At 40.1% G+C, this 27934-nt stretch overlaps 1 protein-coding gene across 3 annotated transcripts in view; it reads right to left on the bottom strand.

The window, feature by feature from the left end:
- The window catches only part of LOC148410204 (voltage-gated potassium channel KCNC1-like), a 50251-nt gene extending 26589 nt beyond the window's left edge, over positions 1-23662 (bottom strand). For all 3 annotated transcript variants that reach the window (XM_088436926.1, XM_088436925.1, XM_088436924.1), the window contains exon 1: positions 23050-23662. In XM_088436926.1, coding sequence (XP_088293052.1) covers positions 23050-23592 — 543 coding nt within the window. In that variant the 5' untranslated portion in view covers positions 23593-23662. The remainder of the gene's footprint in view (positions 1-23049) is intronic.
- Positions 23663-27934: the final 4272 nt, after the last annotated feature.

The following is a 27934-nucleotide window of genomic DNA, read 5'->3' as shown; positions in this document are numbered from 1 at the left end:
TACTCGTAATTATAGTCTGGCCTTCAGCAGACACGTAGGTAAGCAAACCTATACACTGCACTGAATCAGCAAAGTGACGGATTGCTCGTGCACGGAAAGGAGATCAATGGGATGAAAAACAGCATCAATGTCTTTTAATTATAAACCTATAGATTACATCATCACAAATCATGTTCATGAGCTGCGGTATTTCAAGTTGCTGGCTGCACAACAAGACGATGTGGGTCATCAATTCCCAGTGCGATTTTGGTTAAAGACACCTTCAAACTTCAAAAGAAAATGTAATGCAATAAATGACCAGCCGTCCAATGCATTTCTAAGATGCAATAATGAGATTGGAAACTGGAAGAGTTATTGCTCCTGTCCTAACTGAGCTCAGCAAAGACAGTCTTGGCCAGAAATTGCTCAAATACATGTGCATCTACACTGAGCTGTGTTTTCCCCTTCTCTTTTCTTCTTTTGAAGATTAGAGACACTTTTGTCATAACTGCAATACCCGAATCAGTAGAATTCATGCTCAAAACAGAAAATGGAATATTAAACACCGCATGCAACAAGTCTCCTGTCTTGCCACCTTGCTTCACTGCGGTACCACAGGCTACAGAGTGCTGCATTGCTCTTCTAAGTGAAGAGATAGCTGTAATAAACTAAGTAGGCAGAGGTCTGCCAAATGTTGCCTCTGGCATGCGTATCAGGCCAATAGTATAGTGTCCGCTACCACAATGCAAATATTGCACATGCTGAAAATGAGAAGTAAATAAATGTTTTGTTCATTTGTCCTATTTATTATCCCATGCCATCTCTTCATTTTTCTGCTCTAGGATTCTGTAGGTGGATGGATTTAGGGTGGAACAGTCATGATTTAGGACGACTGCCCAATGATATATTTTTCTTTTAATCACCATCAGTGGTGCAACGGTTACCTTGAAAAGTTTTTATTTCCCTTGGAAAAAAAAAGCTACTTACTGACTTGTTCCTTAGTAACTAAGTTAGATTGTAAGTTGTTTTAATTGAGTCAATTAACAGGGATTAACTGACAATTCTGCTTAACATGAAAATTAAATTAGGTTTTACCAATTATCAGTACGTGGAAGTGTGTTTGAAACAATGACATTAAAGAGCACTGTTTTTTTTTTTAAATCGAACTAATTTTGTGGCCCATAGTATTCAAAAATAGAAAGAAAGAAAGAATGGAAGGAAGGAAGCAAGGAAGGAAGGAAGAAAGAACGGAAAAAACAGAAATAAAGAAAGAGGGAATTGAATGAAAGAAGGAAAAAAGGAAGGAAATAAGAAGAGAGATGAGTAAAGAAAGGAAAAAACAATGAAGGAAGGAAGAAAAATGAGGGAAAGGAAGGGAAGAATGAAAGAAAAAGACACAAAGGAAGGAAGAAAAGAAGAAAGGTATGAAGGAAAGAAGAAAAGAAAGAAAGAAAGAAAGAAAGAAAGAGCCACAGTGCAGCCTATTTTTGATGTTTCCCTTCAACCTACACACCTGATACAAATAATTAGCTCATCAACCTGCTTTGCAGAATCCTGTTAATGGCCCTGATTCGAATAAGGTGTGTCGGCTAAACGGAAATGTCAAAAACAGGCTGAAAAGTGTCTCTCGCAGGCTGGACTTGGCTACCCCTGCATTAGGCGATACAGTACAAGCAAATGCTTTGAGGTCACATGAAAAAATAAATAAATAAAAAAAAGATCTTCAAAATAAATATCTTAAAGCAGTAGTCCCCAACCCGTCCGTGGATCAACTGGTACCGGGCCGCGGGGGCTGCACCGAAAATAATGTTTTGGAGATGATTTAGTTTAATGGTACGCGTGCCCCGAACGCGACCGAGGCGAAAAAGTGGAGAGTTTTGTATTGTAGTCAATGGAGTTCGCGTGACTGGGCGTAAATGCACGTCGGGCAACGCGATGGACACGAATGGAGCGACCCGAATGGCCGCGCGCGATCACGAGAAGGTGTTGAACCGTAGTTACTGTGCTAAGCTAACGATAGCGCAGCAGCACAATATTAAGCACAGTCTCAGCCACTGCGAGATTGCGACATTGAAAACTTGTGGCGCCGCCTCTGGCCGCTGTTGATATTACATATTGAGATAGACACTCACACACATTGACACTCACACACACACACACACACACACACACACACACACAGTATAAATGTAAGGTGTTGACCGGTCCGTGGTGATCAAAAGGTTGGGGACCACTGTCTTAAAGGACTTCGATCATTACATTTTTATGCTATTTAATATAAGCATATAAATTACATTTGGTGATTTACTTTATAATTGAGAATGAGGTTTGGGGTACTGGCATTTCTAACCAGGAAGTAAAATGTCTTGTTGGCTGGCCGTGCTTCTCACTGTGTGGCTGTCACCCACCATCAGCTGCGAAACATCCATCCAGACATCATCTTGAGTGTTTCTCATCATGAGGATCGCGGAGTGAATTAAAGAGCCCAATACAGGCATGTTACTGACATTGCAATGCAAAACAGTGTCTATAGATCACTCACTGAGACATATACCTCCTTTCAAATTGGTCCCCGTGGGAACCCAGTTTTCATACCATTAGTTCCGTCATCTGTGTTTTCCTAGACACACATTTTTTTTCCACTTTTACATTTTCTACAGTAAAATTGAACTAATAATTGAAACGTAGCTGTTTACATGGCCAGGTTTTCAAGCCATGCTTTGCTGAAAGTCACTGAACCCAAAGTAAAATCAAATGTTTTGCTTTGCTTCTTTCAACAGCTACTTGCTTGTGCAGTCAGGCTTTGCCATTGCAATTTTCCTGCAGTCTCTCACTCTTATTGTTGTTTAAAAATGCCGGAAGGTATATTTGATGACTTTACCATTTGTTGTAAGTGCTTATAGGACAGCATATTTGATTATTTATGTGTGACATGTGAGTTTGGACTTGCCTATTATTCATTATTTCATGTGTAGCTCAGAGTTTCTCAACCTTTATAGAGCCGAGGCACTCATTTAAAATGGAAAAATCTCACAACACACCATGAACAAAACTTGGCGTGAACGATGAAATTTTTGTGAATCTTCTCACAATTCACACAAAAATGCATTTGGACTAGGTAAATTTCACTGAAAATAAAACACACAAAATGAAACTTATTCTGTTCTATCCTCCTGACTACCAGGAAAAAAAATGTTGTCCGATCACATTTATTTTGAAATTCCCCAATCTATGTGAAGTAATTGTATTATTGCAAAAGAAATTTTTGACATTTTTATTTTTGTTTTTAAGCTATGATGTGTCTTCTACAGTGGACATCGGAACCCAATACAGGGGAAACCTCAAAATCCAAAACTAGACCAGTTGGTGCAGCCAAGACAAATACCTCATGTCCAGTTGGGTTTGGTTTGCCCGGTACATACTGGCGCACTGGACATCGACCAGTAAAATGAACCATTTGCTCATCAATGCACAATTTTCCTGTTCTTGGCAGACTCAGACATCCTTGCCTTACTTTGCTCAAGAGGGGCCTGATTCTCCACAAGAGATCACTTGTTTTTTTCTTCATTTGAAACATCAAGGTCGTTGACGAGCTTGATGGAGTTTCTCAATTTGTAAAACCGATTTCTGGTCATGGATTCCGCCACAATTTCTACTCTAGTACTTGAGGCCCAATACATTTGAGTGTTTGGACATCCTAGACTGCCCATGTAAATAGAATTCCCAAAGAATGTCTTCAATTCCTCAGGTGTGGTATTTAACGTTGCTCCAGACACAAGTACTTCACGCTGATTTGTGTACAGGGCCATTTCTTCAAACACAGAGTCATCATTGTATTGCTTAAAATAATCCACCGGGGTCCAGTTTCAGAGCAGCATCATTGCTCTGAATAATGGGAGGATCATCAAGTTGGGATTTGAATTTTGTATTCTTGCTCCATAGTAGACGTCGACTGGATTTAACGCAAACACAATTACACTCTTTCCAGTCAAATAGATTGCAGCACAGCGATCCACGCAGATGAGGATTAACGACAGGCAACAACATGACACACAAAATGGGCAGTCCGCAACCCAAGGAAGCCACAACAGTAGCTCTTTCAGGTTGTTCTCTCCAAGGTAAATTCTTGTGGTATCAAAATGTATTTGTTGGCGTTTTCTGTTGTGTTTGGTGGGTGAATTCCAATGTATAGAATAAAAAGTCATCCTAACTCTCAAACCTATTAGTGTGAAACTAGTGACATGTGAAACAGGATTCCTCCCTTAACCCCCTTTATTCTCCTCCATTTCCTTTTCTTTATGATTGGCATACAAACCTTCCTTTTGCTCTTTTTCTTTTTTTATTTGCGTCTGACATACCTACCAGATACTCACAGAGCAGCCGGCAAGCAAAGCATGGTTTGGATCTGGTTTTGGTGATGCAAATAATGAAATGTAAGCAGTGACGTTTGGAACTTCCATAGAGCACCATATCATGTGACTGATTCAGGAACTGGTTCACTGGTTTGGCATTTAGAGAGCGTGTCATCTGTACTGATGCTTGTGCAACTTTGATATACATGTTGGAAACATGTATATCAAAGTTCGCACAACTACAGTACCGTTGTCAAAAAAAAAAAGAATCACCAAGTGGAAAAATGTCTCATGTCTCATGTTTATTTTTTTTGTCACAGCACCGGGGCTAAAACCAGTCCTCCAGTAATTGAAGTACAGTGGACACCCGGTTTACGACGTCCCTGCCTTACCTTTTTTTCGCCTTAAGACGTGGACCGTGACATTTTATTTTTTTGTCCCCACTTTACGGAATTTTTTTCCCCTTACGACACCTCAAATATAGCACGCTCATACGTCTATACACGCTATGTCACTACAATGCATCTGCTATTGGTCGGCGTCACTCGTTTCAAAATGGCGGAATGCTAAAGTTTTGTTCTAGTGTGAGTGATTACAATATTTTTATTTTTTTGTGCATTTTAGTGCTTAATTCGAACTTGAATTAGCTAGGCATGGGTCCCAAGATTGCTAGTGATGTCAAAGAGGGAAGGAGGAAGATGATTTATATGGAAACAAAGCTGGAGATAATCAAGAAATACAAAAAAGGCTATCCTAGGCTAGGCTACCATCACTAGGAATATGGCCATAACAAGCTCGCCATATCGCTCAAAGGTAAATAAATCCTTTATATAGTTTTATTTATGAAGTTATTTAATTGTATGCATGTATAATATATATGAGCAGCACTTATGTTACTATTTTGATACCAATTTTTAATATTTTTATCCAATGTTGATGTTTTTACCTGGGCTTATACATGCATTAGCTGATTAACATAGATTTGGATTGCCTGACATACAGCGAATTTGCGTTGGAAACCTTGGAACGGTTTAATCTCGTAAACCTGGGGCCCACTCTACTTGGTCCATAAAATGCTAGAGGCATTTGTCTTTTGCCCCAGCTACCAAGATATTTGTGTACACGCCAGAAATAAATCTTTCGGGTCAAATGCGGCAAAAATTGTTAAAGCATTATGTTACAGCAAATCATGCTGGAAAGGTGGTGACAATGATTCAAATAACTTCAAGATCAACCTTATTTTTTAAAATAAACAATGAACACAAAAGCACAGATGATCCTTTATTTTGAAGGTTTTTTTTTTTTTTTTTTAATTCGGATGAGAGTCACAGCATAACACACAAGTGTCTGACTGTCCTTGAGGGCCGATATCCTGCATGTTGTCCAGCACCATTTTTCTCTCCCGAACACACCTGATTCATGTGATTAGGTTATTAGAACATTCTGCGGGAGCTTGAAAATGATCCTAATCCTTTGAATCAGGTCTGTTTTGAGAGAAAAGGTTAAAAAATATGCAGGATACTGGCCCTTGAAGTCTGGAGTTTGTCACCTGCGGTGTAACAGTTTGACTAGTCTGCCCCACTAGCACAAGCTCTGTATTCACATTCAAGTGCAAATTTGATAGTCACTATTGAGAGCTCACACGACTCAACCTCCCCGGTAAGGTCTCCTGAATGGTACTGAATGGGGTGCTTCAGGAGTACAGGGTACTGAACCCCTTGGGATGGGCTGTTCAGTCCCTACATTACTGTTGTCAGCATTTGGTCCACATTGCAAAAAGTAAGTGGAATTATTTTCCAGTTTGGGTTGGACTCCGCCAAGGCTGCTCTTTGGCACCAACTCTGTTCATTAACTTTATGGACAGAATTTCTAGACGCGGCTGAAGAGTTGAGGAGGTCCGGTTTGGGGGTCTCAGCATTTACATCGCTGCTATTTGCGGATGGTATGGTGCTGTTGGTGTCTTCAGGATATGAATTCCAACTGGTGAGCATAGCAGCGTGTGAAGTGGTTGTAATGAAGATTAGCACCTCCAAATCTGAGACCTTGGTCCTCAGTTGAAAAAGTGTGCAGAACTCTCTTCGGGTGGCGGACGTTGAAACTGTGCTGCTGCTTTGGTCAAACAATTATGACAGGTTTTTTCAGATCAATACCTCCCAGGAGAAAGATGTTCAAATGTCAGGTCTGTCATGAATAAATAAAATCATCTTTTAGTGTGTGTGTGTGTGCGTGCGTATGTGTGTGTGTGCACGCATGTATGAGTGCAGGTGCTTAATGTGTTTGTGTCTGGGTTGGTAAATGACCATATATGGAGTAAGATCACTGTCAAAAAGACATACTGTATGCGTGTCTAACCCTCCGTAACTCGAAATTGAGTTTTACTTGTTTCCCTGTGAGTTCGACTCACGAGTTGTGTTTGTTTGAATTTTATTTCGTGACTGGTTTAAATATTAAATATTAATATTAATATTAATATTAAATATACCTGAAATTCCTGGGGACCACCATTTCCATGCTCTGATGTCATAAGTAATTATATTTCTTACTCTCCTTCATTCACCTTGTCCTCCTCCTCTCCTGCTTGCTTATTTTGCTTATTCACCTTGGCGTTTTCTTCTTTGGCCTTCTTTAAGTCTAACTCAGTTCACTATTACCACTTCCTCCATTTCACACCGCACCAACAGCATTTCTGTTGCTTATTTATACTGCTCAAGGTGATTGAAATGTGAAATAATTATTTAACACGTTTTTTTTTTTCTATGAAAGTATGGCCAGAGAAGCTGGAAGAACAGTGTAAACAGTAGCCTTAAATGTGTATTATTTGCAACAAGTGTGTTGATCATAGAGTTTGTAAAAGGAAAAAAAGTTAACATTATTCACGCATGAGCATAGGTTAGCGACACACCTGACCAGACAATCAGCAAGGTCTGCAGAAACTGCCTGAAAATCCTGACCATTTGAATCAGTTTTCTGATAGCAACTACAGGTAGCAATGGCAGCTACATGAGCCCTAACCTCTCGAGTGTGCAGGTGTCAATGGAATGGAACACTGTTACAGAATACTCGTGGATGTCCTTTATCAATTCAGGTGCCTTACTTACCAATGACACTTTGTGTGAAAAAACAAAACCAAACAACAATGAAAAAAAAACACCATGACACTGAATTTTAGATTTGATTAGCTGGGTGCAGTACAGTCTGTAGCTTGATGACAGCTGTAATTTTGGTTCAAGAGGACCATGATGAAACAAATAGTGCACCAGGATATGGGCTAAAGAAAATAGATGGAAAGTGCAGCAGCAGAGGCTCAAGGTCTGTCCTTGTTTTTTTGTTTTGTTTTTTGTTTGTACTGGAGTGCAGTACCTCATTAAAAAGACGACACTTCAACTACCTTCAGTAATGAGGTTTTATCAGTTAAAGGTATTTAGGTTTGGAATGAGATTCCAACTTCAATAAGAGACTGTAACACCTTAAGAACTTATAATTCAGCCTGAAAAAGTGGCTGAAAAGAAACCAAATCTGTCAGCACAACTTGCAATTTAAGCTTGCATTTTGTGTCCTTTCATTTGTTTCTTGTTTGTCGTTGGTGTGTCACTTCACAAGTTCTTCGATCCGTTTTCTTTTCTTTATGCTTGTTATCGTAATTATTGTTCTGACCTGCCAGGGACTGCAGATGTGCCGTCGCTGTTTGGCTAATTATGTGATATTTACATGTATATGTTCATCAAAATGCACTGTCCCTTATAAATAAATGACAAATAACTTATATACAAAGCATGATCTGAATATATTATCAGTTCAAAAATTTAGAATTAGTCACTTTTCCAGTTTGAATATTCACATTCCTTTTTAGAGTTTGTAACTTTTATATGTTTCACATAACCAAGTGATGACACAAACTTATGATCTTATGACACGAATTATGATCTCTTCTGCGGTAATTTTATTAGGATGGACCCATTAGACATCTTTGCACTGGACACTTACTGCTTAATATGGCACAATGTGTTTTAGCACTCGGCATCTAATGCAACATTTGAGCCTTCTGAAGGTTTCTTATTTTCCCATGATGGGGTTTTTGAGTTTTTCCTTCCCTTTCTGGTAGCTTTGTTCAGGGGATGCTGATACAGTATGTATTTATGGCTTTCTGTATTGACTTCTTTTTCACCTTTGAAGCCCTTTGCGGTGATTCTGTCACGTGTCTGTCTGTTTTTTGTTGTGGGTTCAGGGTTGTTTGGTTTCAGTTATAAGTTCTCTGTGTTTCCCCCGCGTGTCGTCATTGTAATTAGCCTCACCTCTCACCCGTGTGTTCCAGCCTAGTGTTTCCACCAGTCAGTTTTCCCCGCCCCTTATTGTTCCAAGGTGTCTTGCGTCTCCTGATTACTTCAGTTAATATTTAAGCCCCAGTGTTTTGCCTCGTCCCTTGTCGGGTCATTGTACGTCTTCCCCCCGCTGTCTTGCCTCGTGCTCCCTTGTGTCATCCTTCCCGTGCTGCCTCCCGTTCCTTGTTGCCCCAGTAAGTTAAGTTTAGCATTTTTGTTGTACTTTGTATTTTTTGGTTCCTTCCAACCCTGCTTTTGTTTGTTATTAAACTCACCTCATTTGAGCCTCATCCCAGTCTGCCCTGCATCTTTTCGGTTCCACCTTTCCCACGTCCCACACCGCCTCAAGCCACCATGCCCAACGGTGACAGATTCAGGGCTATACAAATAAACTTGTCTTGGCTTGATGTGCCCATTTTCTTACATTACCATCAAGGAGAGGCAACATCAAGACATCTCTCTATTTAGACTAGACAGTTCTAGATGTTCAATCCTCCCACATCAATGCACGTCTAAGAAAATTGAGAGGCTATTTGATATGACAAAAAAGGACCATTAGACTTTGCAAAAATCCCCTAGGTCAAAATGACATTTTGTTAAAGAACAGCAGTTTCAAGCTCCACCAAGGAGCCTCATAATTTAGCAAGCTTGACCTTTGCATCACTTATTTGGTATGTATTTATGAAAGAGATAGTGGAAGATGGCATTCAACAGGTGTAGGGCACTATGACTAACTGGAGATGCTATTTTTCTTAACAGTCAGACACTTTACAATGAATACAATATTAATGCACTCACAAATTCATATACCAACGGTGGTAACCTACATTTTTTACTCACAGCTGCCCTTGGCCAGGTAGACGGAGGCGTGGCAACCACATTGCACCTACGGCCCCTCCGACTAACCACTGGAGGCAAGGTGTGTGAGGTGTCTTGCCCAAGAACATAATGAGGCATGGCTTGGACAAAGCGAGATTTGAACAGGTTATCCTTCTGTTACAGTATCATCTGTTCTACTGCTCAAGCCACAACCATCCCTGTAACATAGAATCCAAATGGACCATGCAAAGGTCTCTGCCATCTTTACCTGGCCAGTAAGACCCATAAGCAACTGCAATGGTTCTTTGGGTTTACAAACTTTTACAGGCCGTCATCACCCAACTACAGTGTGGTTGCAACTCTACTCCAGTCCCTCACTGGTGCTAAGACCGTCTTCCTGTGGACCCTGGTGCCTGAGTTGTCATCCCAGACACTCAAGAACCATTTATTATCGCCACCTATCCTCCAGACACTGAACAACAATTCACATATGCTTCTGACATTGAAGTTGAAGCAATTTTGTACCAGCAGTCCCCAAAGGACAAAAACCTTTTTCTGTGTCCCTTCTTCTTCTGCTGGTGGTCTACAGCCAGGAGAAATTATTGACATTGGTACTCACGAAGTTTTCGGCAGTCAATTTGGCTCCGAATGAGTAGAGCCACTGGCTAGAGGGCTTCAAGGTTCCATTTCTAAAGTGAAGGACCACAAGAACCTTGAGTATATCCATACAGCAGAGAGACTCAACTCACGCCAAGCCTGCTGGTCACTGTTCTTCACGCGATTCAACTTTACCTTTACCACCTGGGGTCCTGCAATATTAAACAAGGTGCTTTGCCCAGAGGCTAGTTCCTGACCTCCTAAGTGTCTGTCACTGATGTGCATTCTTTGAAACTAACCTATCACACACGAGTAAAAAGATTGCTGATGTCATTCCTTGTGGGGAATGGGTGTCACAGTATCAGAATCCAACCAAGTCTTCAAGTCAATTCACCCTCTCTCCTACCTACCAGCCAGCATTCCACTCAATCATATTCCACTCAATCAGCCTAATCACCTCCAGGTGGAACTGATTAACTCAGCCATCATACAAGCCTGCCCATTCTCTCAAATGCCAGACTGTTTCCTGCACACCTTCATGATAAGACTTTGCCTGCCCCCAACAATCCAAATTCCTGCGGTTAGAAGAACCACATCTGTCACCTGACCAAAATATTTTCTGTTCCTCTGTGAATTGTCTGCCCTGGGCTGACTTTGTCAACCCTTTCCCTTCTTGGAATTTCTATGCTTAAGTGCTTAGGGAAACCTCGGCCACCTGCACCGCATCACTGGACCCCCCCACCAACGCCAGAACGATCCCCATGTTGTTATTGCCTGTTGTGAGAGTAATATACTAACCACTCTTTGTACAGTGATCTGTGTCGGCATGCTCTTAGATCAAGTCTCTGATTGCGATAGAATATTTTGAAAGCTGGAGGCATTTACAGGAAGAAGAGGGAGCATTAACACAAGTATGTCTGGAGATATTGCACGAATGAGAGAGGAGCAGGGGGAAGTAAGAGGACAACTTGAACATATACCTGTTGAGGTCAGAAGGAAAAAATATGTTTTACCAGTAAAAATTATATCCAAACATGCTTTTTGTTTCATTGGTTTCCAGAGTCACTACTTACATACAGTATATTGCGGGACATTTTGTCAATACTGACTCTGGGTTATTGTGCAATTTATCCAGATTTACTTAGATTAGTCACAATCTCATCAAGAAAAAGGCCCACGTTGAAAAGGATTTGCATGGAAAGAAAGACGTCAATCAAGTAGGCCCCCTTTGCCTCCCACTGGCAAGTTTGGTTGTGCGCATGATTGCGGTTCAGTCTGCTCGCATCTTTTATTGAAAATAATGCCGTAACAACTTCAGGTAACATGAACTGTTGTTAGCTGCAGAAGGCACTTGCTGCTAACAGCCAACTGACGTCAGCTCTTTAGTTTTTCCGTTTACGGTAATTATTGGAGCTAAGTAAACAGCCGATATGAAAATGCACATCTATGTGTCAAAACCCGGCTTGTGTGACTAGCAGATCAATTGTCATTTAATGGTGTCGAAAAAACATCACATTTGACATTTTTTAGTTACCGTTTATAGCAGTGGATGTCAAAGTGGGGTGGGCTGACTACACGGGGCCTATAAAATTTGGGTGTTTTGGAACTGATTTAGATGATCTTTTAACAATTACAGATTTGTGCCTTGTTTGGCTTAGTCTTTGTTTTGGCACCACTTCTGGCTGCTGTTGGTAGTGCATGCATTGTGTGCTGCTTTCTACTTAGATAGAAACCATTGTAACATCTAGGAAGGCCAGGACATTGGGTTATCAATCATTTTATTATAGATTAAATTGTGTAAGTATTCATGACTTCAATAAAGCAACCAGTTCAACCAGTTTCACGTAATTTTTCCAATATAATAATTTTTAAATTTGTCAAAATGTGTTTTGTGTCTACAATTGCTTGCTAATGAGGTGATGAAGCCAGCAAAGTTAATGTTGTTTTTGACTAAATAATTGGCAGGAATCTTTTGGAGGGAAATTGACCCAGTTTTTATAAGAAGGTGTGCAACTTGCATTTTTTACTAAACTTCAGTATTTCTAAAAAGTAACAAATATACTTGTAAAATTGAATATGTTGCTGAATAAAAAAGGCAGTTATGTTTGGCTTTTTTTTTCCGCAAACATTTGCAATGGGGGGAAATTTACTTTCAAAAAGAGGTCCCTGACTCCAAAAGGTTTGAGAACCCCTGTTTTATAGGACGCACACATACTTGTGGTATTCATTACTGGGGAAAAAAGGTGCATCTTATATTTGGGGGATTATGGTACTTTTTCTTTTGCTTGGGTGATAATGTGTATGTGCAGCAGCAGGCCATGTTGCTCAGTCAGACGATCAATCTCAGTCTGACTGTCCAATGGCATTATGCTAGAGTGTCGGAAAAGAGTCATGTGTGGAGATATTTTAGTTCCATAAAACCAAGGTCCAGTTTGTGATGTTTATATATTGTTTGTATGTGTAAATAGTTTTTGAACAGCATCACTGAAGAGAATGTTTTTAATGTTAGAGGCGGTACAGTAGATGGAAAAAAAACAAAACGGTGACATTACTATTGCATAATGATATGCATATTTCATTTTCAAAACTATTGTGAAGATCTTCCTACCAAACAATGTTGAAAATGTTCTCTTAAAAAACAAACCCAACAACAACAACAAAAAAAACAGGAGCCCCACTTTGCTCCAATCTCATATGGTGAATTGTTTGTATATTGATTATTAATGAGCCTGTAAATACTTTATTAAGACTGCATTAAGTCTTTGGATATGTTGGGATTGACCTCATGCAAAGGTTAGTGTGCATTAGACTCCAATTCTTTGTTCATTTCTTCGTTGATGATTCAAACTTATAAGGCAATTTATCTAGCCATTCATTTTGTCGTCAGTTACATTAGAATTTTGACAGGTGCAAATGGTAGCAGTTAATGGAGGATACAGGAAGGAAGAGATAAAATACACACATAGTATCATCAGAAATTAACACTCACAGTCAATATGTGTACTCCATCATATACGTGGGCATCACACAGTGACAGTGTCAATATCAGATTTTGGAGTATTGATACTGTACCCTGACAGGTAAGGATGCAATTAATATATCTCAAGATCAGTAGTTTGCCTCAGTCCTCAATATATAAACTTTTTTTTTTGTAGTTTTATGTGTTCCTTTGTTTTAAAATATTTTAAATTTCAGCTAGCATGAAAATAATGTTTCATTTGTGAAAATAATTACCTAGACATTCATAACACACTGAAATGCTTCACCTCACATCATAGGATATCATTCAGTCGTACAGCAATCAATCCACTGTGTGTGTGTGTGTGTGTGTGTGTGTGTGTGCACCTACAAACCAAGACTGAGCTTCTCCCCGCTAGTTATTGGCTATGCTTCTTTGATTGCTTTGGATCTTAATGGCAACTCTTACAACTTGTGTGATGAGATGACAGTAAAGATCATTCAGAGGTTAAATACTACGTCTTGTCATGTCATCAAATACAGTTTCTTTCTCTCTCTCTCTCTCCCTCTCTCTCTCTCTCCCTCGCACACTTTCTCTCTTTCGCTCCCTCTCTCTTGCTCTCTGGTGACACGAAGGGAAAAAAAAGCTCTGTTGCAGCATTATCCTGAAAAGCACAGAGGGGGAAGGGGGACCCTGGTGGATATTTTGCCTGCGGTGCAACAAATCAGCCAGATAGGGAAGGGGAGAGCGAGAAGGGATTGTTGAAAACATAAGGAATCTTTGGAAATTTCAGCTCAGTAAACGAGAAAAGAGGGGTAATATTACTGTGATGTATTTTCACGCAACCAGGCCTATGTCCCCAAAAATGGTGTATTCATATACTGTATTCTAATTCTACACATAATTTCCTTCAAAATGATGTGTAATACATGGATGTAGCTCAAAGACTGATGAAGGTTTACTATTTTGGAATGTTGTCAAGTTGAAATCCCTACTTTTGAGAAAAATGCACTCAGGTTTCACACGTTCAGCTTTCAATGGTGCGCAATGTCTCCTAATTCCCTGGCTGCTGAAAAATGTGTCGAGACCTTAAACTTCAGACCTTGAAATCCCAAAATTTGTTCAGTGTTCCAGTTTGCCTGCATCCCTGCCTCCGCTACGCATACTTTCAAATCAAACTGCGTCCTCTAGACGCAACATTTTTTTGTCGAGAAGTTGTGAAACACTTGGTTCACACAAGGCAATTTTACCCAGTGGTAGGATCCTGCTCTCGATGTGACTTATACTCTTTGCTCTTTGGCTGCCAATCACGTTCACATCCTGGTTTATCGGCTTGAGTTACTTCCAGTAGCTGTGTTTATGCTACTTTCATGTAGCATTTTTTATATTGTTCGAGGTCAGACCCTAGCAGTATATCGAGTTAAATTATGGGTGTCAAGAAGGTAACTTTCCCAGTGGGAGGAAACCGGAGTGTCCGGAGAGAACCAACACAGGTTCGGGGAGAACATGCAAACCCCCAACAGGAAGCCAATTGAATTTGAACTCGGGTCCCTGAACTGTGAGGCGAACGCGCTAACCACTTTGCAATGTCTTCTGTTTTTTTCTTCTGTGTTTCTTCTCTTTCTTCTCCTTTTTTTATTTCCAAATGCAATACAAATTTTCTATTTTCTCTTTTTACCATTTTTATTTGAAACCAGAAAATTGCTTGGCTACACACAAGAGACAAACCGACATCTAAAACGTGATTTCACAGACGCTCGTGAAAGTTTTCCTTCTTTGCGTTTCATAGCTAAAAGAAACATGACGGGATCCCGCTGAGCAGCGCTGCCCATTTAAAATAAATAATAATTACTAGACCTACGATTATGTAAAAATTGTTTAATTGTTGAAATATTATAAACTGTGGCTTTAAAACAAACAAAAAAGGGCATGAAATATTGATACATATCACACACCCCTTCCAAAATGTGTGGATGTTTGAAAGTTTTTCTTGAGCCCGCTTGGGGGTCGCACCGGGCATTCCGGCTTCCTTCACACTCCGAAAACATGCATGGCAGATGTATTGGACAATACTAAATTGTGATTGGGTGTGTGAAAGGTTGTTCATCTTTGTGTGCCCCAGCAATTGACTGACAAATCATTCAGGGTGTCCCCCACCTACTGCCCGAAGTCATCTGGGATAGGCACCAGCAAGCCTTGCGACCCTTGTGAGGCTAAGCGTCACTAGAAAATGGATGGATGGATATCAATGCAAAGTGGGGCATTGGTCACTGGTCAAAGTGGCTTTCATTTATTTAAATCTAGATTATCAAAGGCATTTTGGCAATAATGCAAGTTACTTTTCCTCGGAGAACTGGTTGTTACCATTTCATCTACCTCATTTGAAGGCGAGGCGAAAGGCTGACAAAGAGAGAGGGCAATATGCGTATGACGATTTGCTCACAAAGGAACACCATTCAGCTGAGACATCCGCCTGAATAAGATGAGCTGAGACATACAACTGGATCGATAAAAGGGTACGAGCAAGCGAGCATGCCAAGCTCAGCAAAAAATAAATGGGTTTTGGGGGGTGGAAAATGAACCCCCAGCCCGCTCTTCATTTTCTGCTACTGCTCCTTCCTCTTTGTGCCTTCGCATCCTCCCCCAACCACCGCAGACCTAAAACAGCCCTTTTCACAGTGTGCGGCTCTGTCCTGTGCTGCAGAGTACAGCGCAGTCAGCTTCTACAGCCACTGCAGTGTTATGCTATAGCACAAGCAGTCAGCTGGATAACATCCACCAATGAAGCGAGGGTAGCACACAATGGATGGGTGAAGAGTAGGCAGGGGTGAGTTTGGAGGACCTGAATCTGAAGAAGAATAATCTGCAATTCTGCAGCACTCGGCTAACAAATCTTGGGTTTCTTAAACAACCAATGCTGCCAGTGATGATGACTCGGACATTACTGAGTGGGAAACGTGTGATTAAAAAAATCACAGAAAGTGACCGATGATGTGTTGTTTTTTTTGTTGTTTTTTCAAGCGATAGCAATGCGCCTTGATTTTCTCTTATCCTCATTCAACATTCCCTTGGCCATAAATTGAGCTAATCAGGTGAAAGTGAGGGGCTGCCAGACCTGAAGTGCTGCGGCTGCTACTGCAGATGCTGCTGCACTGGCACCCTCCCCTCCATCTTCCCAAGCTTTCTTTTTGCTACTGTATTGGCAGTCAAAATGTAGACTGCATTATCAAAGTCACCTCTGCTTTTATGTTGATACTGCCCTTCACTGTCATTCAATTGCTTTTATTTTTATTTTTTTTACTGCCAGCCCTTTGGGTTTCCATCACTCATTTAACTGTTTTCTTATTATCTGGTGTATTTTGTTTATCATGTGTCATAAAGACTGATTAAGAACAGTGGTGCCAAAATTTAAGGTCACATTTGAGTAAACCGTGCAGCTCATGAAGTCATGTTAGTAACCAGCTGAATTTTTCACTGGCACCATACTAATTTCTTACCTCGTATCAAGACCATTCCCTTCCAAAACATGGCTGCGGTGCCCTTGAGCAAGACCGCAAAAGCCCAAACTGCTCCCTCGGTGCTTAAGGTGCCCCCTGCACCTGTCACCAACAGTGTGTGTTCACTGATGACTCTAATGCGGAGATGCAGAGGTCAAAATGAATGTACTCGTGTGAATGGGAAAAAAAATATAATAATAATAATAAAGACAAACATTTTCCACCATCTTTATGACCTGTAACTTGTACAAGTCAACTGAAACGGAATTTTTTTTTAAACTAAAAATGAACAAAAGTGTAGTGCTGGGCGATGGTATCGATGCAATACTCAACACGCATATTGCAATACAACGTTCAATTTCCATTGCATCAGCTCTGTAAAATGACATTCTTTTTTTCTTTAAATCAATTCACTCCGGAGTGGTTTTCATATCATGAGTTTTATCATATTATGACTCGTGTTTTACACGATTTTACAGATCATTCAAAAAGATCACATAAAGTGTTACAATACATTATCTTTCGAGTGAAGCAGAGGTAGCAGAGGGGGCAGCCATATTAACGAGCAGTATAATATCATGTGTTTACTTCATATGGCAATTTTGAGATTTCATGTTTTGTTTAATTTTGTTTGGTTTCTTTTATATGCGAAATAATTTTTGTAATATGAAGAAAAACACCTGATCAGAAGCGACCATCTCACTGTTTCACTGTGTTTGAAAAATTATAACAATAGATTTCTCCTTGCTTTTTGTTGTTTTGTTTTTTTTCACCGGCGACGTCAAAGATCTGATTTGTTTATGGTTGAAGAGCAAAACTGGCAGAAAAAGAAGAGTGGTGCGCAATAAGAGGCACGTCTGGAGTCCTGCCACATGAGTGCCATCTGAAAAAGTATTCTCAACTGCTCAAGACATATTAACACATTGAAAGGCATGCTTGAAATCAACACATGTGGACACGCTGCTTTTTTTTTAAGAATTTTTATTGTGTGCTCATAAATGTCAATATGTTTGGCTTCAGAAAAAGAATAAATAGAATTTGTCTATTCTAATAAATTCCTTCTGTTTTTTCAGTCATTGTTAAAATATATGCCATAGATTTGTATTTTTTTTTCTTTCACAAACATTGCCCAATATATTGCTATGCATATCGCAATACACCTTTGCTGTATCGTAATATATTCCAATACACCTTTAAGACACAATACCCAGCGCTACGAGATTTCATAAACATGCATGCGCGCGCTTTCATTTCTGGAGATGTGGCTGTATTCAGAATTAGCCAATCACATTAAAACTAAATGGGAGTCAGCATGCAGATGCCATCATTTTATGTGCTTAGGATTAACCCTAAATGGATTTCAGTTGTTCTAGTGTGCTTTTCCTGACTTTCCTCATCTTCTTTCCGGTTGTTTTGTACTGACTAATGTCCGGCACTTAATATAATGTCTTGCATCTCAATAAAGTTTCCAACTGAAATAAACAGCACTGAAGTATGTTGCTGCCAGAAAAAAAAAGGAATGAAACCAAAGACGTGGTTTTGATAGGCTGACACACATTTGTCTGTGCATCTGACTTTATTTGGCACTAATATGATTTTGACTAAACTCAAATATGCATACCACACAATTTTAGAAAAAGTCTGCTTAATGAACTGTAAATATTCATCAGCCCATTATTACAATATCACACTCACATTGTGTCGTTAATTGGGATTGTTTATGAGCATAACGAAAGACTATTGACTTTCAACCTTCAATAATAATTGGGTATGTTAGAGGAAGCAAATGTTTTCATGCTCTTATTTAAATTGCTGCTCGGTGCCCTAAATAGCCCCTTTCACAACACAGGAATTCTTCTGCTGTAACCAGGTAGATTGAGTTCCCCTTTCCCTTCACACCAAGAAAAAAACACTCCAGGTCTGGACGGTTCCTCTAAGCGTCTACCAGGAACCTTCTAAACACCTAGTTGCAATGAGTGTCTTCCCGGGTAGCTTGAGGAGGGCATGTTGTGCTTACTAATGTTGATTGCTTGTTTGAACTTGACAGTGTGTTGTTAGGATAACAGCTGCCGCCATCACGCTTCGTTTTCACTGTGTGTGGCCAGTTTAATATTTTAAAATAATGGCAGGAGAGCAAATTGATAGGTGGATGAGTGCTCTGGAACAGATTCTACTGAGTATTTTCTGGGAAGAGGACATCCAAGGCCAATTTGTTTTCACTACGTGAAGAGGCGAGTCGCTGACGGAACGCCCACCTTGAGCAAGTGATTTGGTGCCTTGAAGCTTTAAAAAAATATTTAAAAAATAGATGGATAGAACGGGATCAGAATCCCACTACAGTTGGTGATTAGTCCTTCTATTCTTTTTATAGCTTTTTGTCATAAACAACATGCTGGGAGATGCGGAAGCGCCAGCCGAAGGAGGGCGTCAGCAACCCATCCGTCTGTGACTTTGCCTCCTTTCTACTTCTTGTTATTGAAGCAAACTGGCTTTGGCTGTCCTAGTCCCCCCCAAATACTTACAATACCCGCACTTAGAGAGCACTTTGGTGCCTCCTGACATGCCCTCCACCAAGCAAAAACACAAAACAAATACACGGATCACGCAGCAAGTGCAGCGCTTGAACATCTGACTGAAGCAGAGTTATGTCAGGGATCAGAAACCCCGCCACAACTGGAGACCAGTCCATGGCGTGCACTTCCCTAAAAGCACAGCATCTCAAAGCACATGCAGGGAGACACGGCAGCGCTCGGCTACAGGGAATCGCCCGCTGGCGTCCGCCTTAGCCAAGTGTTTCTGTGTCCTCCTGCACAAAGGAACTTCGAATCCGGAACCCCCGCGACCTGGAAATAAGATTTTCTGGACTATTTGGTGTGAAAGGGGCTAAGAAGGTTTTATAAAAGCTACAGTCACAATTTTGGTAGATAGGCACAGGCACATCTTTATTTTGGTGTCGGGGCATGTAGTCCAAATTTTTTGGGGGCCATGTTGTGCCTTTCTGGGTGTTTCGGCATAGATTGTGTTTCTGTACGCATGACAAACTGATAATGTGATAGTAGAAAGTAGAATGTGCTTGATGCAGTAACAGGCGAATTTGGTTTTTCATGCATTTGTTTGTCTGGTTTTGAGTGCTTCTGATTTTGCTTGAGCAGCTATGTTTCGCTGGACTCGACCATTCGCACATATGCAAATTTGGTTACACAAAGTAGATGGCTTTAGAGAAGCTAAAACTATGTTTTGTTCAGATTGCAAAAAAATGCAACAAAAATTTAATTTAGCATATGTGACACATCTGTTTTTTTTTTTTTTTTTACTTTTTCTGAACAGTTCATCCATCCATCTATTTTCTAGAGCCGCTGATACTCACAAGGTTTGCAGGCTTGCTGGTGCCTATCCCAGCTGACTTCCAGGATTAGGCGAAGGACACCCTGAACGTGTTGCCAGCCGATTGCAGGGCACACAAAGACAAACAAGCACCCAATCACCCTAAAGACAATTTATAATGTCCAATACACCTTCCATGCATGTTTTTGAAGTATGGGAGGAAGCTGGAATGCCTGGAGAGAACACACGCGGGCTCAGGGAGAATACGTAAACTCCACACAGAAAGGCAGAAGAAAGGTGGATTTAAACCCAGGTCCCTGTGAGGCGGATGTGCTCACCACTGAGCCACCTGAACAGTTTGATTTTGGTATATTTTTTTTTTAATCTGACTCAGGTTTGCAATCTGGCCTTTGTCTGAACAAACAGGATACATGTATTTTACTAATATGTCATAAAAATCCCAACATACTCTCGATGCAGCGGGAGTGTGCTTGGGAAGAAGATTGACAAATGTCTGTGAAAAGGACAAATGTCTGGAAAGTTGTTTTGAGAAACAGTGTTGCCTGATTCAAATTTAATCCTATTTGAAACATGAAGCGTAAAAAGGACATTTGTGGAAATACTGGTAATGCAGTCACACAGATGGTTGATTTTTTTTACACACAGTAATTGTATGATTCTGCCTTGAGGAATTGTATCCATAAAATGAGATTGAAAATTCTTCATTTTCCCAAAGAATTTCAAACTTCTCCAACATAGCTCCTCTATTGATATATGATTTAAAAAAAAGGAGCCCACATACTGTAGATCATATTCACTTCTTTTAACACTTCCAACTGACAACTGACGTTGTCTTTTGTGCATGTCAATCAATGCTATACTTGGTATCACGGACACGTTCCATTCACATATGTAGTTGCATCTGTTTTTGCAATCCATGTTTTGTCTCACGGTAAATTCTCCATATTTTATATATATATATATATATATATATATATATATATATATATATATATATATATATATATATATATATATATATATATATATATATATATATATATATGTGTGTGTGTGTGTGTGTGTGTGTGTGTGTGTATTTCTATGCTGAAATTATACCTCACGTCATTTTTTTTTGGTTGACTGGTACCTATCTGCCTAACGTAAAATGGGGGCATCGTGTTTGTGAATGTGGTAGATGCTGCATTCCTGCCAGGCGCACAAGCATGTCTGCGAAGTCAGTTCTAAAAAGTATACTTGATTTTAGACTCAACAAAAAAACATCTAACTCATGAATGACACAGATGGTATAAGCATTCATTGGTGCATTCGATCCAGGCGAAGGTAGGTGGACAAATTTGGCGTGTTGCGGACCTGTGTGGTGGATGTCATCAGATGCCATTCATAAATTTGACACGAGCATGGTACAATCCATTTGTACCTTGGTATGAATCAATGTATTAAACAATTGATAATCGGCATATTTTAATAGCAGCCCGTCACTATTGTGAGTGGGATTGTCAATGTCAGAGCGCAAGGCAGTCTGCAATTGCCCATGTCGCATGGCTAACGACATTATCCACAAAGCAAGATCTTGATGTTTACCGGCCAATGTCATGCACAGACCCCAACGAGTCTCTTTCTGTTTCCGCAATGTCAAGCACACTGTACTTGAGTGTACTGTGTTCCCATTGCTCTGATTTTAATGCAAATGAGGGGAAGTTGGGTGGTTAAAATCCTGACTTGGATGTTGAAATTTTGGGTCACTCATAGGTGTGGAACTCTAGTCCTTGTGGACCAGTATCCTCTATGTTTTCCAGTTTTCTCTCCCCTGATTCCAATGATTAGCATATTAGCAAGCTCTGCAGGAGCTTGAAAATGATCGAATGAGGTGTGTTTGAGAGATAAGTTTTCAAAACAGGCAGGACACAGGCCCTTGAGGGCTGGAGTTCGACATCTGTGGTGTAACTTAAAGACATCATTGTGTTTTAAGCACAACTTACCAAGAGGCAACATTAGTCCTCTGTTTTATACATTTGTGTTGACTTATTGGCAAAAGTATGCAGTATGTACTTTATGTGTGCGTATGTGTAAGTATGTACTTTATCCATCCATCCATTTTCTATATCCTGGCAAAGATTGTTGGGATCTGGATCCTATTCTAATTGACTTCAGGCAAAAGGTTGACTTCTCTTAGGCCTGGTCGACAACCAGTCACCAAGCACGTACAAAGAAAGTCAACAATTAACGCAGTCAATGAGCAAGAGCTGTACCGCACACAAGTAGTGTATCACTACGCTATCAACGTGAAGAATCAGTGAAAGTTTTAAAAGATGCATTTTGTATACTCCATATATTATTTTTGAAATGGAAAATGCTGTGAGCTCACCAGACAATAGTGCAGCATAACTCTATTGATGATGCAGAAACTTGAACGACGTCACTATATAAACATTGATTTCAAGGGCAAATGGCCTTTATATTTCTTTATTGGGCCTTTAGATCAACTGTGAATCAGCAGGGTCAGTCCAGCTGTAATATTAAATTGTCAAATGACAATGGTGACAGCAATGATTGGCCACAGACATCTTTTTGAACAATAAAGTATTCCAAATTAAAATCACAGAAGTATAAATGTGGGTGTTATGTTATACACTTCCATCACAACACACAGAACTACAGCCGTAAAGTGAATATGAAGAAATATGAGAAAGCATCCAGGACAAAATGCATCACAACTAAGTGCCATTGAGAGAACCTTGTTGGCATTTTGCATTTGGTCAGCATTAGCAATATGCCTAATGTATTTATTTGTCTGTTGGTTGGGATTCTGAACATTTGCGTGTAAAAATGACATATATATATATATATATATATATATATATATATATATATATATATATATATATATATATATATATATATATATATATGGGGGTAGCATGTGGTTGCGCGTACACGTACACACTTCTTGTAAAGCATAACTTTTTTTTGCGTCAACTTTTCTTCAAGTCCATATCCACGGAAATCTACGGAACCCGCCACGCTTTCTCTTGCCGATGCAGGTTCGTGATAACTTTTCCCGCAGCAATGCGCAATGGCTACACCGGAGTGCGCGACGTGCGCAGAGGAAGCTGCGCGCAATAAAAGAAAACGGGAGACCGCCCGTGCCGTGCCATGCCTGTGCCCGTAAGGTCACTCACCCGGGCGTATTTGGATGAGTAGGGGTCCTCAAAGAGCGCCCACATCTTGGGCTGCCACACCTCCCACCACGTCGCCCTGCGGCCGTCCTCCTGCATGCACAGGCGCTTCAGGTCGCCGTCCGCTCCGCCGGTGAGAGCCGGGTCGTCCTCGGGCGCCTCCGGCTCGGGGGTCTCGAAGCTGTCCAGGGCTTCCTCGGCGTCGCGGTGCTGCCGATAATTCATCCAGCAGCACGCCTCCACGTCCGTCTCATCTATGCCCCAGAAGGCGAGTTCTTCCTCGAAGAGCGGGCCGCAGACATCGTTCGGACAATGAAGTTTCCCGGTTCGGTAGTAGTTGAGGATAAAGGCAAAAGTGGCCGGGTGGCGGTCAAAGAAGAACTCGTCTGACTTGGGGTCGTAGTCGAAGTTGCTGTAGGCGTCGGGCTCCGTCAGCCAGGACAAGCGCGTGCCGGGCAGCGTCTTCAAGGTGCTCCGATAGGTCTCGTGTCGGATCCCGCCGCAGTTGATCACGATCTTTTCGCTATCTGACGCCGAGCAAGTCATGGCTGCGATCGGGCATGCTTCGGTCGCTACGCCCGAGTGATGGTGGTGGGATGCTGATTCTGCTACTACCCTGTCCCATTCACTGGCGATCCCCGCTGCGCCTTTTCTCTCTGTAAATGCATCCTTGCAAGGTGTCACCGAGACGAGGAGGAGAGAGAGGTAGTGAAGGAGGAGTCTGGCTGCTTGCCTGTGAGCTGCTTGGCTATGAGGATGGAGGCTATAAGGGAAGCTGGTTTTATGAATCGAATCGATTCCCACTGCAAATGCTTGGTGGCTCGTGGACTGAGGGAATTATATTTTTGGATCAAATGACCGGATTGATGATTAAGTACAGTATAACAGACGCATGGTCTTTTTCAGATGTGTAAGCATAGAGGGATACGGGGCTATGATAGTCACACTTCTTGTTTGAGCGAGTGTAAGTGGATTTGGTGTGAGAGCTTTCCCAATTTTGATATGTGGTACCGATATTTGTCAATTAAAAACGACATGAATTTGAATGCTATTTTAACTGAATGTAAAATACAAAGAGGTAGGCTTTCCTGCCCCAGTACCAAGGTGATTTGTGACATGACTTTTGTATCATTAGAATTTTGCATAAAAATATCCATGTCAATAAATGTATGGCAGCATTTACCGGTAATTGAATAATAAAGGATAGAAATATAACAACAACAACAATAAGCATGTATTATAAATTGAGAACAATAAAATAATTATATAGAACATAACATATAGGATATAAAATTGTATGTGTTTTGTAGCCTGAGACATGATTGTGAAAAAGCACATTTGAACAATTGCAGGGCTTATTGTGAACATATGTAAATAAAATGAAAGACTAAAGTCTGAGGTATATTTTATATTCATGTCATAAATGTAAGGCATTACCATTACTATTGCATTACTTTTATGATACTACCATGATCACCACCATAACTGCAAATGTGGATTTGCCATTCTAAATGGAGCTCATTACGCTCATTACACACCCAGTGGAAGGTTGGCTTAAGCCTAAAAACAGTACAAATCATTTCATCTGTATTGCACAGTATTGTAAAGAAGAAACTTGTATTCACCCTTTTTGTTGCACACAGATGAAGAAGATGATTGCAATGTGACAACTTCAATGTATGAATTAGTGCTCGTCTCACTGCGTAGTAAGTATCAAAATGCGTTTAAAAAGATGACCTCTATAAGTTGCTTGATGTGGTTTTTTTTGTTTGTTTGTTTGATTTGTTCTTTGTTTTGTTTTGTTTTGTTTTAAAGTACATTTGCCATCTTAGAGGCATTGTGTTCAACTGATTACTATAAATTGCACTAACTTGGATCACATAAATCTCTTAAAAGTGTACAATCATGCTAAGTCATTTGATGTTCTAACAATGCAAAGAGAGAAAAAGTGAGCAGCTTTTTTTTTTTTTTTAAACAGAATCCAAGCATACGTGATCATGCATCAGGCTTCAAAAAGAGAAAAAAATGCCTGGGGGTAAAACAATAAAGAAAAATCACAATGAGTAACATCTCCCTTGCAGACTTCCATTGTGAATTCATAGTTTGGGTTTGTGTGCGCAGCTGTTATTTTGTGACTGCTAAGTTTGTTTGCCTTTGAAATTATAGTTATATGGATGATTGTAAATAGACAAACATTAACTAATTCTAAATTGCTACCCGTTAATGTTTTGGAGTCATGAGAACTACAAGACGATTCCGACTAGCCAAGAGCAAACCTTCTAAGGCTGACTTCATACCTCTTGCAATTAAAGGGCCTAGATCATTGTATTTTTCCACATACCAGAGACAAATATATGCATATAAAATACATTTGTCACATTGTCGATGCAATTTCTTATGAAATATGAGTTTTATGGTCCTGCTATCTCTAAACAGGAAGTAAAACATCTTATTTGCTGAGGCCCTACCTTTTACTGTGTGACTGCCTTGCCCTCTTCATGACATCGTTCAATGCCGGCATACCGTGCACAATCCATCCATCCATCCATCCATTATCATGATCACTCACCCTCACAAAAACATAACACGTTGGGGTTGATTAGAATGAGAAAATCAAAATTGTGACATGGGTAAAAGCTCCAAAAATTTGAGCAAAGAATTGGTAGAGATGGTTTGAAAAAGCCTTGCGAAGCTTTTGAGGTCTTTGCTTTGTTGATTTGGGAAAAAAAAGACAGACTCGAAGCCTTAATTAACTAGTCATACTAGTGACATCTGGCAGTCAGTTAGAGTCATAACAGCTACAATACTCAACATTATTCACTTAATTTGATTCATATTCATACATACCAGCAATACATTCAGTCTTCCATTAGTGTCTGTGTTCTGTGTTCTGGCCAAGGCAATCCACAAGTAGACAACAGTCATTCTCAATTTTTTTTTTTCAATGATTTACCCCATTATGCATGAAAAAATAAACAGTGCTGTGCATACATCTGATGATGCAGGGAAGCATTTATTTAAGTGCAGGAAAGTGTTTTACTTCATACGACGCATAAAATTATATCTGCATATTCCCGCCTGGCAAATCTTCAGCATAGAATCCCTGTTTATTTTTTTTCTCACTAAATATTATTATTGTTTCTTTTTTCACAAGTGCACTTAGAATAGCAGTTTGTTCTTGTATTTTATACATGTTTTCAATTTTCATTTTGACAGTAAAGTAACAGATGTATATTAAGATCTAGTTACAGGTCTGGTCCTAACATCAGAAAAAAACTGTTGAAAATTATCTTTATTATTAATATTTTACAAAGTGAAAACAAATATTTCATTTTGACACTTATTCTCAATTGCAATTTCATTCAAGCTAGAGCTCTTGAAATTCAATAAAATACACAAGTATTAGATAGATAGATATTATATATATATATATATATATATATATATATATATATATATATATATATATATATATATATATATATATATATATATATACACAGTGGGCCCCCGGGTTACGAACTTAATCCGTTCAGCGGCTACGCTCGTATCTCGAATTGCTCGTATAGCGGGCAATCCAAACCCATGTTAATTCGTGAGTGCGTGCAACGCGCGCAGAAGCCTTAGGTAAAATCATCACGCTGTATACATAAATTAATATTAAGTGACATAATCTACTGTACAGTTGCACTAAATAACAAATACAAAGGAAAAATGACTTTTACCTTTAGTAAGCCGTGACTTGTGCTGAGATAAGCAGAGATGAGCAGAGATGAATGCTCTAAGTCAATACGGTAAATCAGATATGCTATTGGTCTTACAGTGTCAAAGTAACTTTTTCAGTCAGGGTTTTCTCTACTTCCTTCCATCCCAACCAGCTGTGCCATCAAGCTAGATAAAGGCGTTCGGCCAATAGCATATCGGCACTTCTGTGATTGACGTGTGACACCGGCCAATAGCATCTCCGTGAGTGAGACCGGGTGACCTTAATCGACCAATAGCATATTGGCGTCTCCTTGACTGACTGATAATTATTTGCACTTTTTTTTTAAACGGTTGGAATGTATTGACATCTTATTGATTAAAACACATTTAAATCTGTGACGATTTTTTGTCCTGCAATCGGCACACTTAATTTCATGTCAACTGTTTTTCCCGACGTGAATTGAGCACGGTGGTTGTGTGTGTTGCATTTACTAGGCAGCACACTTATGGCTTGTTCGAGCGTCAGTTCACCTTTGGTTACAACTCACAAAATTGCAACAATGACGCTGTCCCAATGCATATCGGAAGATCGACGATTAACCTGACATGCAATCTTGTCTAGCAACCATTATATGGCGCTGTATCATCACCCGTAATAGGGTGCAGAGATTAACCTCTTGAGTTAATACGGCAACGCATATAGGCTATTGGTCTTACAGTGTTACAGTAACTCTTTCAGTCATGGTGCAAATCACGGAGATACTAAAACATCATCCTGTGGCGAAGGCGAAGAAACCACACGTTGCTGTGCTAGTGGAGATCTTTACTCTTCGCATGCCATCACAAAACTGATACAACAAAGTCCAAAACAGCAAAGACAAAGCCAACAGGTTCAAAGCATCAAAGGATCATAGAGACATGCCTACTGGGTGAGAGACATGGTCCTAGTGTCCGCCACAATCCTCTTATTTCTTCCTTTACCGCTGCTAGTAATTTTAGAAGCTATGTCTAACAGATAAAGTTTGCAAAGTCTTCAAAACATTCCGTTTTTCACTCATTTTGTCTACTTCCTTCCATCCTGTCCCATCAAGCTAGATAAAGGCGTTCGGCCAATAGCATATCGGCATTTCTGTGATTGACGTGTGACGCCGGCCAATAGCATCTCCGTGAGTGAGACCGGGTG

This window comes from Hippichthys cyanospilos, chromosome 16 (assembly GCF_059441005.1).
Source record: "Hippichthys cyanospilos isolate Australia breed blue-spotted pipefish chromosome 16, RoL_Hcya_1.0, whole genome shotgun sequence".
Classification (NCBI taxonomy): Eukaryota; Metazoa; Chordata; class Actinopteri; order Syngnathiformes; family Syngnathidae; genus Hippichthys; species Hippichthys cyanospilos.
Note: the sequence above shows the minus strand (reverse complement) of the source record. Positions and strands in the feature narration are given on the sequence as shown.